This window comes from Neomonachus schauinslandi, chromosome 7 (assembly GCF_002201575.2).
Source record: "Neomonachus schauinslandi chromosome 7, ASM220157v2, whole genome shotgun sequence".
NCBI classification, from domain to species: domain Eukaryota; kingdom Metazoa; phylum Chordata; class Mammalia; order Carnivora; family Phocidae; genus Neomonachus; species Neomonachus schauinslandi.
Genome location: NC_058409.1, coordinates 1,528,874 through 1,544,784, shown reverse-complemented (window position 1 = coordinate 1,544,784; position 15,911 = coordinate 1,528,874). Strand labels below are relative to the sequence as shown.

Genomic DNA, 15,911 nt, shown 5'->3' with positions numbered 1-15,911 from the left:
ATCTTGTGATTGGAACACGTAGTCCATTTACATTCAAAGTAATTATTGATATATATTTATTTTCATTTCTTATTTTGTGATTGTTTGTAAAGAATTTCTCTGATTCTTCCTTGTCTTTCTCTCTTTCATGGTTTGCTGATTTTCTTTAGTGATATGTTTGCATTTCTTTCTCTTTATTATATGCATATTAATTAATGTTTTTTGATATATGGTTACCATTAGGTTTGTATAGAACCACTTCTACATGTAGCAGTCAGTATTAGGTTGATGACTTTTTTTACTTTGAACTCATTCTTTACCCCTCCCCTTATTTTAGGTATATGTTGTCATATTGCATATCCTTTAATTTTGTGAGTTCCTTAACTGATTTTTTTACAGAAATATTCATTTTCACTGCTTTTGTGTTTCCTTATTCATATTTTCACTTTTGTTCTTTCCTTTTCACTCAAAGAGTTCCCTTTACTATGTCTTCCAGGGGTGAAATAGTAGTCTTGAATTTCTTTAGTGTTTTTGTTTTTCTCTTGTCTGGGAAACACTTTATCTCTCCTTCTATTCCAAATCATAGCCTTGCTGGATAGAGTATTCTTGGCTGCAGATTTTCCCCTTTCAGCACTTTTTAATATATCATGGCACTCCCTTCTGTTTTGCAAAGTTTCTGTTGAAAACTCCCCTGCTAGCTTTACAGAGTTTCCCTTGTATGTTACTGTTTTCTTTTGGTTGCTGCTTTTTTTTTTAATCCATATATTTTGCATATTTAATTAAAATGTGTCTTGATGTGGATCTGCTTTTGTTGATTTTTATGGGGGTTCACTTTGCCTACTGGATCTGGGTATCTGTTTCTTTCCCCAGCTTATAGAAGTTTTCAGCTATTATACCTTCAAATAAATTTTCTGTCCCTTTTCTCTTCTTCTTCTAGACTTCTATAATATGAATGTTATTACATTTGATAGAGTCACTGAATCACCTAAGTCTATTCTCATTTTGCATAATTATTTTTTCTCTTCTGTTCACCTTGATTACTTTACATCACTCTATCTTCTAGGTCATTAATTCATTCCTCTCCTCCTCCAGCCTGCTGCTTTTTATTCCATCATTCAAGTTTCTTGTTTCATTTATTGAGCCACTTATCTCTGCTGTTAATTCCTTATTTCTGTGTTAAGGTTCTCACTCATGTCTTCTACTCTTTTCTCAAGTCCACAGTTTATCCTTAAGATCATTGCTTTAAATACCCTATCAGGTATGTTACTTATATTTATTTCACTTAGATCTCTTGCCATGACTATGTCCTGTTTCATTTTGGATAAATTTCTCTGTCTTTTCATTTTGCCTGATTTTCTGTGCCTGTTACTGTGTGTTAGGAAAGTCAGATACATCTCCTGTTCTTGAGGGTAATGACATTGTGAAGAAGAGATTTTGTAGTCTCTTACAGTGCAATGTCCACTGTTCACCAGAATTTAGCACTTCATAGGTGTCTTCTATGTGTGCTGAATATGCCATGTCACTGAACTGGATTTACTTTCAGTCCTATCATCTGCAATGGCTTTTGTTGCCTTTGTGGGCATGGTTTGGTGCCCGTGTTATTAAATGGATAGTCTGGGGCCATTTGTGCTTGAGTTGGATCAGATCAGATGTTTGGCAGAGCTGCAGTCAGATGGAACTACAGAGTGCTCTTCCTGTGTTGTCCCTGATTGGCTCTTGTTGGCGGGTAGAGTCTGCAGTCAGATCAGATATCTGTCCCCTGCCCATTGTTCAGGCTATAGTCAAAATGCTGTGCATGTTTAATTCCAATCTCCCTAGGGAAAGAGTCACTTTGGAGTGGTGCTGGCCACTGCTGGGCTGCTTGCATAATTTCTTGCTTGTGGCGTTTTTCTCTCTTTCAAATCTGAATGAAAACCTTGTCAAGTAGACCATTCTTGATTGTAGATTTTCCCTTTCAGCACTTTGAATATATCACACCACTGTCTGCTAGCCTATAAATTTTCTGCTGACACCTCAGCTGATATGTTCACAGATTTTCCCTTGTTGGTAACTTGTTTCTCTTATGGTGTGTTTACGATTCTCAATTTTTCTTTATTTTTTGATATTCTATTTATTTTGTGTCCTCATGTGGACCACTTTGCATTTCTATTGTTTGGAGTCTCTGTGCTCCTTGGACTTGGATATTTATTTCTTTCCCTAGGTAAGAGAAGTTTTCATTTATTATTTATTTAAATAAAATTTCTACATCTGTTTCTCTTCTTCTTTTGGATTCCCTATAATGCCAATGTTTGGATTGTTTGATGATGTCCAAGAAATCTCTTAACTTATCCTCATTTTTATTTTATTTTTAAAAATATTTTATTTATTTTGAGAGAGAGAGAGCAGAGTGAGTGAGAGAGAGAGCATGAATGGTGGTAGGCAGAGGGAGAGAGAGAAGCAGACTACCTGCTGAGTAGGGAGCCTGATGTGGGGCTTGATCCCGGGGTCCTGGGCATGAGCCAAAGGCAGACGCTTAACTGACGGAGCAACACAGGTGCCTCCATCGTCATTTTTAAAATTCTTTTCTTTTTGTTGTTCAACTTGTTTGCTTTCCATTAATCTGTCTTCAAATCGCTGACATGTTCTTCTCATCCATTAATCAACTGTTGATTCTTTCTATTGTGATTTTTATTCCCATTGTATTCTACGACTCTGCTTCCTTTTTTAGATTTTCTATATCTTTAATGAAGTATTCACTGATTTATTCCACCCTTTTCTCCAGCGTGGTGAGGATCTTTGTGATCATGGCTTTAAATTCTTCATTAGGCATATTTTTTATCTCTGTTTAACTTACTTCTTTTTCGGTTTTTTTCCTTGTTTTTATTTTCTATTGGTATATATTATTCTTCTGTCTCCCAGTTTTGTTTGTGTTTTTGTGTTTGATTCTATGAGTTAGGTGAATAGCTACGTCTTCTAAACCTGAAGGAATGGTCTCGTGTGTGGTGTCCCCTGTGTGGTTTCTATGTAATTGCTGAATTTTGCTAGCTCACTGGAGCTATGGCTGCATATGCTAATTGGTCTTTTGTACTATGGCTTTTTACAGAAAGAAATACTACTACTACTAACATAATAAATACTAAATAATAAAATATTAAGTTTAAAAAGAAAAAAAAATAAGAAGGGGAAAGGAAAAGAGAAAAAGAAGACAATTAAATAACACAAAAGTCCAAAAATAAATTTTTTTCTGGTTATAGTATTTTAGGTTTAAAATTACTTTCTCAATAATAGAGTGCAGGGGCGCCTGGGTGGCTCAGTCCTTAAGTGTCCGCCTTCAGCTCGGGTCATGATCCCAGGGTCCTGGGATCGAGCCCCACATTGGGCTCCCTGCTCCACAGGAAGCCTGCTTCTCCCTCTCCACTCCCCCTGCCTGTGTTCCGTCTCTCACTGCCTCTCTCTCTGTCAAATAAAAACAAAAAAATATTTAAAAGATAATAATAATAGAGTGTAAAAATAATTTCATCATCTGACAAAATCATTTAAGTCAAGCACATGAGATTAGGGTTTATAAAACAAAAATAGATTAAGGTATTGTTAATTAAAGGAGATATTTAGGCCTCATCATAAAATATATTCATAAAGAAAACACCTCTCTCACCTATACTACCTGCTTTTTCCAGGTCAACATGAACCCTCATTAGGAATGGTGACATTCAAGCATTCAGTTCTTTTTTTTAAATTTTTTATTGTTATGTTAATCCCCGTACATTACATCATTAGTTTTAGATGAAGTGTTCCATGATTCATTGTTTGTGCATAACACCCAGTGCTCCATGCAGAATGTGCCCTCCTTAATACCCACCACCAGGCTAACCCATCCTCCCACCCCCCTCCCCTCTAGAACCCTCAGTTTGTTTTTCAGAGTCCATCGTCTCTCATGGTTCGAATACCCCTCCGATCTCCCCCCCTTCATTCTTCCCCTCCTGCTACATTCTTCTTTTTTTTTTTTCTTAACATATATTGCATTATTTGTTTCAGAGGTACAGATCTGAGATTCAACAGTCTTGCACAATTCACAGCGCTTACCAGAGCACATACCCTCCCCAATGTCTATTACCCAGTCACCCCCTCTCTCCCACCCCACCCCCCACTCCAGCAACCCTCAGTTTGTTTCCTGAGATTAAGAATTCCTCATATCAGTGAGGTCATATGATACATGTCTTACTATAATTGACTTATTTCACTCAGCATAACACCCTCCAGTTCCATCCAGTCATTGCAAATGGCGAGATCTCATTCCTTTGATGGCTGCATAATATTCCATTGTATATGTATACCACCTCTTCTTTATCCATTCATCTGTTGATGGACATTTGGCTCTTTCCATATTTGGCTATTGTGGACATTGCTGCTATAAACATCGGGGTGCATGTACCCTTTCAGATACCTACATTTGTATCTTTGGGGTAAATACCCAGGAGTGCAATTGCTGGATCGTATGGTACCTCTATTTTCAAATTTTTGAGGAACATCCATACTGTTTTCCAGAGTGGCTGCACCAGCTTGCATTCCCACCAACGGTGTAGGAGGGTTCCCTTTTCTCCACATCCCTACCAACATCTGTCCTTTCCTGACTTGTTAATTTTAGCCATTCTGACTGGTGTGAGGTGGTATCTCATTGAGGTTTTGATTTGGATTTCCCTGATGCTGAGTGATGTTGAGCACTTTTTCATGTGTCTGTTGGCCATTTAGATGTATTCTTTGGAAAAATGTCTGTTCATGTCTTCTGCCCATTTCTTGATTGGATTCTTTGTTCTTTGGGTGTTGAGTTTGATAAGTTATTTATAGATTTTGGATACTAGCCCTTTATCTGATATGTCATTTGCAAATATCTTCTCCCATTCTGTCGCTTGACTTTTGGTTTTGTTGACTGGTTCCTTTGTTGTGCAAAAGCTTTTTATCTTGATGAAATCCCAATAGTTCATTTTTGTCCTTGCTTCCCTTGCCTTTGGCGATGTTTCTAGGAAGAAGTTGCTGCAGCTGAGGTCAAAGAGGCTGCTGCCTGTGTTCTCCTTTAGGATTTTGATGGACTCCTGTCTCACATTGAGGTCTTTCAACCATTTGGAGTCTATTTTTGTGTGTGGTGTAAGGAAATGGTCCAGTTTCATTCTTCTGCATGTGGCTGTCCGATTTTCCCAACACCATTTGTTGAAGAGACTGTCTTTGTTCCCTTGGACATTCTTTCCTGCTGTGTCAAAGATAAGTTGACCATAGAGTTGAGGGTCCATTTCTGGGCTCTCTATTCTGTTCCATTGATCTATGTGTCTGTTTTTGTGCCAGTACCACACTGTCTTGATGATAACAGCTTTGTAATAGAGCTGGAAGTCCGGAATTGTGATGCCGCCAGCTTTGCTTTTCTTTTTCAACATTCCTCTGGCTATGCGGGGTCTTTTCTGATTACATACAAATTTTAGGAATATTTGTTCCATTTCTTTGAAAAAAGTGGATGGTATTTGGATAGGGATTACATTAAATGTGTAGATTGCTCTAGGTAGCATTCACATCTTCACAGTATTTGTTCTTCAAATCCATGAGCATGGAACGTTTTTCCATTTCTTTGTGTGTTCCCCAATATCTTTCATGAGTATGTTATAGTTTTGTGAGTACAGATTCTTTGCCTCTTTGCTTAGATTTATTCCTAAGTATCTTATGGTTTTGGGTGCAATTGTAAATAGGATCGACTCCTTCATTTCTCTTTCTTCTGCCTTGTTGTTGGTGTATAGGAATGCCACTGACTTCTGTGCATTGATTTTATATCTTGCCACTTGACTGAATTCCTGTATGAGTTCTAGCAGTTTTGGAGTGGAGTCTTTGGGTTTTCCACATAAAGTAGTATATAATCTGCAAAGAGTGAGAGTTTGACTTCTTCTTTGCTGATTTGGATGCCTTTGATTTCTTTTTGTTGTCTGGTTGCTGTGGCTAGGACTTCCAATACTATGTTGAATAGCAGTGGTGATAGTGGACATCCCTGCCATGTTCCTGACCTTAGGGGGAAAGCTCTCAGTTTTTCCCATTGAGAATGATATTCGCTGTAGGTTTTTCATAGATGGCTTTTATGATATTGAGGTATGTATCCTCTATCCCTATACTCTGAAGAGTTTTGATCAAGAAAGCATGCTGTACTTTGTCAAATGCTTTTTCTGCATCTATTGAGAGGATCATATGATTCTTGTTCTTTCTTTTGTTAATGTATTGTATCACGTTGATTGATTTGTGGATGTTGAACCAACCTTGCAGCCCAGGGATAAATCCCACTTGGTCATGGTAAAGAATGCTTTTAATGTACTGTTGGATGCTATTAGCTAGTATTTTGGTGAGAATTTTCACATCCGTTTCATCAAGGATATTGATCTCTAATTCTCCTTTTTGATGGGTCTTTGTCTGGTTTGGGGATCAAGGTAATGCTGGCCTCATAAAACGAGTTTGGAAGTTTTCCTTCCATTTCTATTTTTTGGAACAGTTTCAGAAGAATAGGTACTAATTCTTCTTTAAATGTTTGGTAGGATTCCCCTGGGAAGCCATCTGGCCCTGGGCTTTTATTTTTTGGGAGATTTTTGATGACTGCTTTCCTTTGTGGTTATAGGTCTGTTCAGGTTTTCTATTTCTTCCTGGTTCAGTTTTGGTAGCTGATACATCTCTAGGAATGCATCCATTTCTTCCAGGTTATCTAATTTGCTGGCATAGAGTTGCTCATAATATGTTCTTATAATTGTTTGTATTTCGGGCGCCTGGGTGGCTCAGTTGGTTAAGCGCCTGCCTTCGGCTCAGGTCATGATCCTAGAGTCCCTCGATTGAGTCCCACATCGGGCTCCCTGCTCGGCAGGGAGCCTGCTTCTTCCTCTGACCCTCCCCCCTCTCATGCTCTCTCTCTCTCATTCTCTCTCTCAAATAAATAAAATCTTAAAAAAATGCTTGTATTTCTGTGGTGTTGGTTGTGATCTCTCCTCTTTCATTCATGATTTTGTTGATTTGACTCATTTCTGTTTTCCTTTTGATAAGTCTGGCCAGGGGTTTATCAATCTTATTAATTCTTTCAAAGAACCAGCTCCTAGTTTCGTTGATCTGTTGTACTGTTCTTTCGGTTTCTATTTCATTGATTTCTGCTCCGATCTTTATTATTTCTCTTCTCCTGCTGGGTTTAGGCTTTATTTGCTGTTCTTTCTCCAGCTCCTTTAGGTGTAGGGTTAGGTTGTTTATTTGAGACCTTTCTTGTTTCTTCAGAAAGGCTTGGATTGCTATATACTTCCCTCTTAGGACTGCCTTTACTGCATCCCAAAGATTTTGAATAGTTGTGTTTTCATTTTCGTTGGTTTCCCTGAATTGTTTTAATTCTTCTTTAATTTCCTAGTTGACCCATTCATTCTTTAGTAGGATGCTCTTTAGCCTCCATGTATTTGAGTTCTTTCTGACTTTCCTCTTGTGATTGAGTTCTAGTTTCAAAGCACTGTGGTCTGAAAATAGGCAGGGAATGATCCCAGTCTTTTGGCACGAGTTGAGACCTGATTTATAACCTAGGATGTGAACGATTCTGGAGAATGTTTCATGGGGACTAGAGAAAAGTGTGTATTCCATTGCTTTGGGATGGGATGTTCTGAATATGTCTGTGAAGTCCAATTGTTCCAGTGTGTCATTTAAAGTCTTTATTTCCTTGTTGATCTTTTGCTTAGACAATCTGTCCGTTTCAGTGAAGGGGGGTGTTAAAGTCCCCCACTATTATTGTATTGCTGTCTATGTGTTTCTTTGCTTTTGTTATTAATTGCCTTATATACTTGGCTGCTCCCACATTAGAGGCAGAGATATTTACAATTGTTAGATCTTCTTGTTGGATAGACCCTTTAAGTAGGATATAGTGTCCTTCCTCATCTCTTATTATAGTCTTTGGTTTAAAATCTAATTTGTCTGATAGAAGGATTGCCACCCCAGCTTTCTCTTGGTGTCCATTAGCATGGTAAATTGTTTTCCACCCCCTCACTTTCAAACTGGGGGTGTCTTTGGGTCTAAAATGAGTCTCTTGCAGACAGCATATCAATGGGCCTTGTTTTTTAATCCAGTCTGATAGCCTGTGTCTTTTGATTGGGGCATTGAGCCCATTTACATTCAGGGTAACTATTGCAAGATAGGAATTTAGTGCCATTGTATTGCCTGTAAGGTGACCGTTACCGTATATTGTCTGTGTTCCTTTCTGGTTTATGTTGCTTTTAGGGTCTCTCTTTGCTTAGAGGACCCCTTTCAATATTTCTTGTAGGGCTGGTTTCGTGTTCACAAATTCCTTTAGTTTTTGTTTGTCCTGGAAGCTTTTTATCTCTCCTTCTATTTTCAATGACAACCTAACTGGATATAGTTCTTGGTTGCATATTTTTCTCATTTAGTGCTCTGAATGTATCATGCCAGTCCTTTCTGGCCTGCCAGGTCTCTGTGGATAGGTCTGTTGCCAATCTAATGTTTCTACCATTGTAGGTTACAGATCTCTTCTCCCGAGCTGCTTTCAGGATTTTCTCTCTGTCTCTGAGATTCGTAAGTTTTACTATTAGATGTCGGGGTGTTGACCTATTTTTTTTTTTTTATTTTGAGAGGAGTTCTCTGTGCTTCCTGGATTTTGATGCCTGTTTCCTCCCCCAAATTAGGTTAGTTCTCTGCTATAATTTGCTCCAATATACCTTCTGCCCCTCTCTCTCTTTCTTCTTCTTCTGGGATCCCAATTATTCTAATGTTGTTTCATCTTATGGTATCGCTTATCTCTCGAATTCTGCCCTCGTGATCCAGTAGTTGTTTATCTCTCTTTTTCTCAGCTTGTTTATTTTCCATCATTTAGTCTTCTATATCACTAATTCTCTCTTCTGTCTCAATTATCCTAGCAGTTAGGGCCCCCATTTTTTATTGCACCTCATTAATAGCCTTTTTGATTTCAACTTGGTTAGATTTTAGTTCTTTTATTTCTCCAGAAAGGGTTTCTCTAATAACTTCCATGCTTTTTTTAAGCCCAGCTAGTATCTTTAAAGTGATGTTTCTGAACTCTAGATCCGACATCGTAGTAATGTCCACATTGAGTAGGTCCCTGGTAGTTTGTACTACCTCTTTTTCTTTTTGTTGAGGTGATTTTTTCTGTTGTCTTTTTGTCCAGAGGAGAATAGATTAATGAGAGAACAAAATGCTAACAGGATAACAACATCCCCAGAAAATATACTCTAAACAAATCAGAAAAGACTTGAAGCCAGGGGAAAAGAAAGGGAAAGAAAGAAAAAAGAAAAAGAAAAAAAAAGATAAAAAAAGATAAAAACAAACAAAAACAGAACAAAACAAAACAAAACAAAAAACAGAATATGATCAAATATGATCAGGCTGGTGCATAGATCAGTGCCACACACTAGATTTTGGGTGTTTTTTGGTCTGTTAGAAGAAAGTGCCTCCCAAAATTTTAAAGAAAGAAAAACTTATATATGTACAAAAATAAGGGTTGATATGATGAAGGGATGGAATATGACTGTAAAGATGAAAATTATAAATATTTTATAGACAGAATTGATAAGAAGTTGTTTGAAAAAAGAAAAAGAGGATTTTTAAAAAAAAAAGAAAAAAAAGAGAGAGAATGTGATCATGCAGGAGAGTAGAACAAAACCATATAGTAGAGATTAGGGTATATTTTGATATGTTATAAGAAACTAACTCAAAATTTTAAAGAGAGAACAACTTATATATCTATGCCAAAAATACGGGTAACTACTATGAAGGGAGAGAATATGACTCTAAAAGTGAAAAATAAAAATGTTTTTTTAAAAAAGGGATTGATAAGATGTTGGTTGAAAAAGGGAAAATGAAAAATTTAAAGAAAAAAAAGTTTTAAAAAAATAACTTTGATAGACTAAAGAATCATGGTAAAAAAAAGCCATGGATTCTATGTGCAGTATTCCCCTAGCGCTGGAGTTCTGCCGTTCTCATTGATCGGTAAACTTGGTCTTGGCTGGTTGTTCTTGCTGATCTTCTGGGGGAGGGGCCTGTTGCTGTGGTTCCCAAATATCTTTGCCAGAGGTGGAATTGTCCTGCCTTTGCCTGACCGGGCTAAGTAATCTTCTCAGGTTTGCTCTCGGGAGCTTTTGTTCCCTGCAAGCTTTCTGTACAGGTTTGGAGGAGGAGAGTGAAAATGGTGGCCTCCCAATCTCTGACCCAGAGGAGTGGAGAACTTGGGGCCCCACTCCTCAGTGAGCCCCCAGAGAAAAGCAGTGAGTCACTCCCTTCTCCCCCATCTCTGGCCACAGTCCGTGCTCACCCGGCCTGTGACCAAGCGTTTCTATCTCTGGCACCTGACTCTGTGTGGAGTCTCCAAACCCAGCAGATCCCTTGGTGCACTCCCACGCCACTCCTCCTGGGGAGGAAGGGGAGTTTCCCCAGATCTGCCGCTTGTTGGGTCCATGCTGGAAGCATTCAGTTCTTATTTCCAGTCAGCTTTCTCTACAGTCTACACTTGTCAGAGAGTGATCAAATTTAAATATCAGTTGAACATTTCACTCCTCTACTCAAAATTATCTGTGGCTTTCCTCTCATGCAGAGTAAAACTTAACAACTTCACATGAACTGCATTGTCCCCTGGTCCTGCAGCTATTTTTTTCTTAATTTACTCACAATCTAGTTTCTTACTTACCTGCTTCCCTGAGGTTGCACTAGACTCTGAAGCCCCCATGTAAGACCCACACCATGTGCTTTTCTTGGACCCACTGTTAATCATACTCTCCCTGGAACAACCCTCTTTGTGGCTCTATATGCACTCCAATTTATTTCTAATGTTTGTGTCTCCTGGTGACAGAAGGTAAGGTTAGAGCTCCCCTTTGCACTTTGACTCACCACATTGTTTTTAATGTAGTGGTGCCAAAAACTGGTTGTAGCCCATAGTCAGCACTCAATAAATAATGACTAATGACTAAAACACTGGGTGCTAAAGTTAATCACAGTCCTGTCCATAGATGTATAACCAACAAAGAATTAAAAACACAGTCTACTGATTACACTAATTATTCAGTGAGATTTATTATTGGCTAGTAGCAATTAGGCAACCCAATGGAGAAAAACATAACATTATTTTCCCTTTGGAATAGAGCAGCTTAATATATTATAACTCTTGGACAATGTTCAAGTGCATAAGAGACTAGTAAGAGAAGTAAAATTACCATGCTCTTTAGGTCCCCTCTTTCTTCCTACTGTGGTATCAATAAAGCCAGTTTGGAAGTTATATTATTTTTCAGAGGATCAACACATGTAATCATCTGTTTTGAAATGAGATTCTATAATATCCTTCTGCCCTTGTGATGGCAATACTCATTATAAGCAAGCTTAAGAAGACAAGTGGAACTTTCATGTGCCAGGTTTGGAGGTATACTATTAAATGATTGTTTGGAAGAAAAAAAATACGTAGGCTTAAAATATTTTAGATTTAATCATTTATTTTGGACTTGAGAAAAACAGGAGTTAAAAATACTAATTTTGCAAAAAATGAAAACTAAAAAATGTAAAGGGATAATTTTATTCTTTGCTGCACAAATTGTTTGATTTAACAGTTCCAGGTTTCTCTGTGGTGAGTTTCAATGGGAGAAATATATATTTCAAAATTTTCTTCAATTTAAGGTGTTCCACTTTTTATGAATTTTAATAATTATATCATATTATAATATTTTATTTAGAACATATATGATAATTACCAGGTGTATAGCTGTTAGTGATATATTTTGGCATTTAAAACACTAAGTTTAAAGTATTGTGTTAAATTAAATCATGATAATTAATAAGAGTAAGTGATGAATAAAGAAACTGAAGATGAAACTTAAAAAATAATAACACTAAATGTTGAAGGTGGAGTGCTATATTTTCATCCCCCAAAACATTAATCACATGTGTATGAGTTAGAATCTTCAAGAACTCTTTAAGGCAATATTTCCCAATCATTTTTTATCTGTCACATTAGAAGTAACAAACATATATGGGTTTTTCTTACTCCATCACTCTAGCTGTTAGTAATATTATAACTTGAAGAATTCACAGTATTTTAACAGGGATTATATTATATTAATTATATATAATTAATATAAATCATATATATATATTAATATAAATATAATATATATTATATTAATATATATATATATATATGAGATCGAATTTAATTTAATTATGACAAACATATTTTTTATATTATCATTTTTCCAAATCCAACAACCAGTATTTATTCAGGATCTTTCCATGGTCCATCACAATGGAGAGAGGCTAATGTATTTAGGATAATTAGAATAAGATGGTGTGGGAGAGAATATTGTATAGTACAATCTTAATATTTTACTAAATTTACATGAAGGTTGATGAATAAAATCTGTACAAATAGAAGAAGCTGGCATGTCACTGTAAAAGAAATTAACAACCACACTCATCAGACTAAAAGTATTTTTATTTACTACAACAGTGTGTGGTCCCTTCTTCCTGCCACAGATTCCATTTCCATCAATCTTATGGGATGGAAAGAGGAAGACAAGGAAGGGGATTAGGTAAGGGTGGGCTTGAAGACTGTAATAGGTTGCAAGTACATGCATTTTAGGACTAGATGTATAAATATGATGAAAAAGAAAAAAAAGAAAGCATGTAGAGAAAACATTTTTTAACTCATAGTATAATGGGAAAATCAGCTGACAGGAGGAATAGTGAATAAATTGGTGACTAGGAGGCCAGTAATCTTGGTTCATATAATGTAGGATTTTTGACACCTACAGTAATCAGGACATGTATCATATGGAAGTATGCACATAAAACCATATAATTTTATGATAAATAATTTGAGTATTATGAATGAGAAAAAAGTTAGATTGATTTATATTTAATCTATTAAAAATTTTAAATATATGAATATCTCTAAACTGTTTTGCAGACAGTAAGGAGGTTAAAGATTTCATAGATTGCAGAAGGTCTGTAATCATTTTTCCCCCTAAGAATTGTTTACTATTCAACTTCTTGAAGGTATGCCAAAACACGTTTTGTTGTTCATGGGATATGAAGTGACCTTAGACTGAGACACAATTGAATAGTAGTTGGTTTGTCACTCTGAATTTACTGAGAGATATAAGAAGGTAGATTGTTGTTCAGGTTTTGATAAAATCAGTTGAAAATTTCAGTACTTCAGGATTTTTCACAGGACATATGTGGACAACATAATAATGGCACATTTACATGATTTGAAACTAAAGTGGTTCAATAAAGAAGTTTTATTCAAGTAATGATTGGTGATCAATATACTGAGTAGGAGCTAGATGAAAGTAATTTCTGTGTTTAATGGTTTGCATGACTGCCATATTTAGAAACCCATTTTATGTTCAATACTGAAAAAAATTGAGGATGATACTTTATTACTCTATTTTTATACAGATTATGCCTCCAACGCTGACAAATCTCACAGTTGTGATAGAATTTATCCTCATGGGATTTTCTACCAACAAAAATATATGCGTTTTTCATTTAGTGCTCTTCTTTTTTATTTACTTCTGTGCTCTGATGGGCAATGTCCTCATCATCATGATCACAATTTTGGACCAAAATCTTCACACCCCCATGTACTACTTCTTGAATAATTTATCCTTTTTGGATCTCTGCCTAATTTCAGTCACCATTCCTAAATCCATTGTCAACTCCTTGTCTCACAGTAACTCCATCTCATTCACTGGCTGCGTTGCCCAGGTCTTTCTGGTGGTTTTTTCAGCAACTACAGAACTACACCTCCTGACAGCAATGTGCTTTGACCGCTATGCTGCCATATGCCATCCCCTGCACTATGAAATCATCATGAGCAAAGACATGTGTGTTCAGCTGACAGGTATATCTTGGCTGGGTGGGGGTCTGATTGCTCTGATGCACACAGTTGGTACTTTCTCCTTATCCTACTGTGGGTCTAACATAGTCCATCAGTTCTTTTGTGACATTCCCCAGTTATTGGCTATTTCTTGCTCAGAAAATTTAATGATAGAAATTGTACCTATCCTCATTAGTGTGGTGTTGGATATCTGTTGTTTTATTTACATCATTATTTCCTATGTGAACATCCTTTCCACTGTCAAGAAGATTCCTTCAAGAGAAGGTCAGTCAAAAGCCTACTGCACTTGCCTTCCACATCTGGTGGTATTTATATTATTTCTCTTCACTGGCATCTTTGCTTATCTGAAGCCAGCTTCAGGGATTCCTTCTATTAGTGACCTTTTAATTTCTATGTTCTACACTATGGTGCCTCCAACCTTCAATCCCATTATATACAGTCTAAGAAATAATGCCATGAAAACATCACTGCAGAGGTTGCTAAAAAAAACATTCACCAAAAAGTGAAAGTTATTTTCTCTTTTTTTTTTGCATTTTCAATAATAAATACCATCTACAAATTTACACACATTATTTCTTAGTATATTTGCTTCAAATTTTTCTAGAACTCTTTTAGGTTTAAAAAAATTGAGAGGGAATACAGAAATTTTCCATATAACCACTACATCCACAAATGCATAACCTTCATGAGTAACAATATAACTCACCAGAATCACATTTTTTAACAAAGATATACCTACACTTAAACCTCATGATTAATCCATAGTCCATAGTTTACATTAGGGATTCTCTTAGTGCTTTACATCTATGGGTTTGGACAAATACATAATGACATACAGTCATCACTATAATGTCTCACAGAGCATTTGTACTACCCCAAAACTCCACCACACCCTGACCATTTTTGTGCCCTAACCCCCATCAGACCAGGTATTCAATGATCTTTTTATTGTCTCCATATTTTTGGCTTTCCCAGAATGTCATGTAGTTGGAATCATATAATATACAATCTATTCAGATTGGCTTTCCTTATTTAGTACTATACATTTAAATTTTCTCCATGTGATTTTGTGGCTAGATAGCTCATTACTATATAATATCCCATTATCTTCATGTACTACAATTATTTATCCATTCACCTACTAAAGAACATTTTGGTTCCCTCCAAATTTTGGCAACTAACAATAAAGCTGCTCTAAACATCCTTGTGCAGTTTTATTTGTGTACATAAGTTTTCTTTGGATAAATATAGAAGGGCATGTTTGCAGGATTGTGTGGTAAAATTATATTCAGTTTTCAAAATTTTAATTCTAGTATGTTTAACATAAAGTGTTATATTAGTTTCAGGTGTGCAATATAGTGATTCAACATTTCCATACATCACCCTGTGTTCAGCACAACAAATGCATTCCTTAATCCTCATCACCTATTTCATTCATCTCTCCACCCACCTCGCCTCTGGTAACCATCAGTTTGTTCTCTATACTTAAGAGTCTATTTCCTGGGTGCCTGGGTGGCTCAGTCGTTAAGCGTCTGCCTTCGGCTCAGGTCATGATCCCAGGATCCTGGGATTGAGCCCCGCATCGGGCTCCCTGCTCCATGGGAAGCCTGCTTCTCCCTCTCACACTCCCCTTGCTTGTGTTCCCTCTCTCGCTGTCTCTCTCTCTGTGTCAAATAAATAAATAAAATCTTTTTTAAAAAAAGAGTCTATTTCTTGTTTTGTTTTGTTTTTGTTTTTGTTTTTTTCTTTGCTTAATTGTTTGGTTTCTTAAGTTCCACATACTAGTGAAATCATATGGTATTTGTCTTTCTCAGACTGACTTATTTCACTTAGCATCATACTCTCTTTCTCCATTCATGTCTTTGCAAATGGAAAGAATTCATTCTTTTTTATGGCTGAATAATATTCTATTTTATACATATATACCACTTCTTATTTATCCATTCATCTATTGATGCTCATTTGGGCTGACTCCATATTTTGGTTATTGTAAGTAATGTTGCAATAAACTTAGGGGTATATGTGACCCTTTCAATATGTTTTGTATTTTGGGGGTAAA

At 36.5% G+C, this 15,911-nt stretch overlaps 1 protein-coding gene across 1 annotated transcript; it reads left to right on the top strand.

Moving 5' to 3' along the window:
* Positions 1-13,413: 13,413 nt before the first annotated feature.
* LOC110582374 (olfactory receptor 14A16-like) lies at positions 13,414-14,358 on the top strand. The gene has a single exon (XM_021692379.1). The coding sequence runs from the start codon at positions 13,414-13,416 to the stop codon at positions 14,356-14,358; it is 945 nt and encodes a 314-aa protein (XP_021548054.1).
* Positions 14,359-15,911: the final 1,553 nt, after the last annotated feature.

Excerpts from the sequence above, each read along its gene's own strand:
- LOC110582374 (XM_021692379.1), top strand. The coding sequence starts at position 13,414 with ATGCCTCCAACGCTGACAAATCTCACAGTTGTGATAGAATTTATCCTC.